General features: G+C 38.0%; 1 protein-coding gene across 1 annotated transcript in view; it reads right to left on the minus strand.

Annotated features, from left to right (window-relative positions):
- Nucleotides 1–912, minus strand: part of LOC107576576 (tight junction protein ZO-1-like) — a gene marked incomplete at its 3' end in the record, with an annotated part of 12,123 nt that overhangs the window by 9,007 nt on the left and 2,204 nt on the right. The window contains exons 2-3 of the mRNA XM_016262730.1: nucleotides 798–901; nucleotides 433–615 (exon numbers count right to left, since the gene is read on the minus strand). Of these exons, the coding sequence (XP_016118216.1) occupies nucleotides 433–615; nucleotides 798–901 (287 nt within the window). The remainder of the gene's footprint in view (nucleotides 1–432; nucleotides 616–797; nucleotides 902–912) is intronic.

The raw sequence follows: 912 nt of genomic DNA on the forward strand, positions 1-912 counted from the left end.
TATATATACTGTATATACACACTTTTATTTAGTTGCCAAGCCAACATTTATAATAAAAAGTTTGTTCAAGTTTTCAATCTCATATTTAATTTATTTTAGCTTTATTTTTAATGATTTTTACAAGTTTCAGTTAACAGTAACAACATCGCTTAAAACAAGAAAAAAATATTGTATGGTAAGAAAAAAAAGTAAACATTTGTCTAATAAAATTTTAAACAAAATTACAATAATCTGAAAATAGTTCAAATGAGTAGCTCTGTTTCGTTCCGCTTTTGCCAAATAAACATTATATCGAACATTCATCGAACTCTTCTTATCATTTTATAGAGGAAAATTATATCACTATAATTACGGTTATCATTTTATCGCCCAGCTCTACTAGAAGGTATAACTGAACAGAACGAATCAAATCCATTTTGATGTGTGCTGTACAGAGACTCTCTCACCATCTCTGTCAGAGGCATTAGCTGAAGGTACACTGTCATCCAGGTCTGGGATATTGAGCAGGGTCGCCCTCTCGTCTCTCTGCACCACCATCTTCAGCTTGCCCTTTGACCTCTCAATCAGTTTCTTAGCATCGATCAGAGACAAATTCTCAGTCACCGTGCCATTAATCTAGACGAAGAGTAAACGAAAAGATGTCAACAACACCATACATCTCCATTAGCAAAAGTCTGCATTCGTTCATAATTCGTCACATCTCTAAATACGCCACTTCGGTCACGCTCATCACTTCATAGACTCCCTTCACTCCTTCCATCTGTTTCCCCTTTCCTACAGGTGCTCATTCATCTTACCTTGAGCACTACGTCTCCCTCCTGTATGCTTCCGTCTCGGGCTGCCAGGCTCTCGGGGGAAATGTCCTTCACAAAGATGTGGCTGGCCAGGCGAAGCCCGTATTCTGCTTACAGA

The sequence above is a fragment of the Sinocyclocheilus grahami genome, unplaced genomic scaffold (genome assembly GCF_001515645.1).
Source record: "Sinocyclocheilus grahami isolate Dianchi unplaced genomic scaffold, SAMN03320097.WGS_v1.1 scaffold3957.1, whole genome shotgun sequence".
NCBI lineage: Eukaryota > Metazoa > Chordata > Actinopteri > Cypriniformes > Cyprinidae > Sinocyclocheilus > Sinocyclocheilus grahami.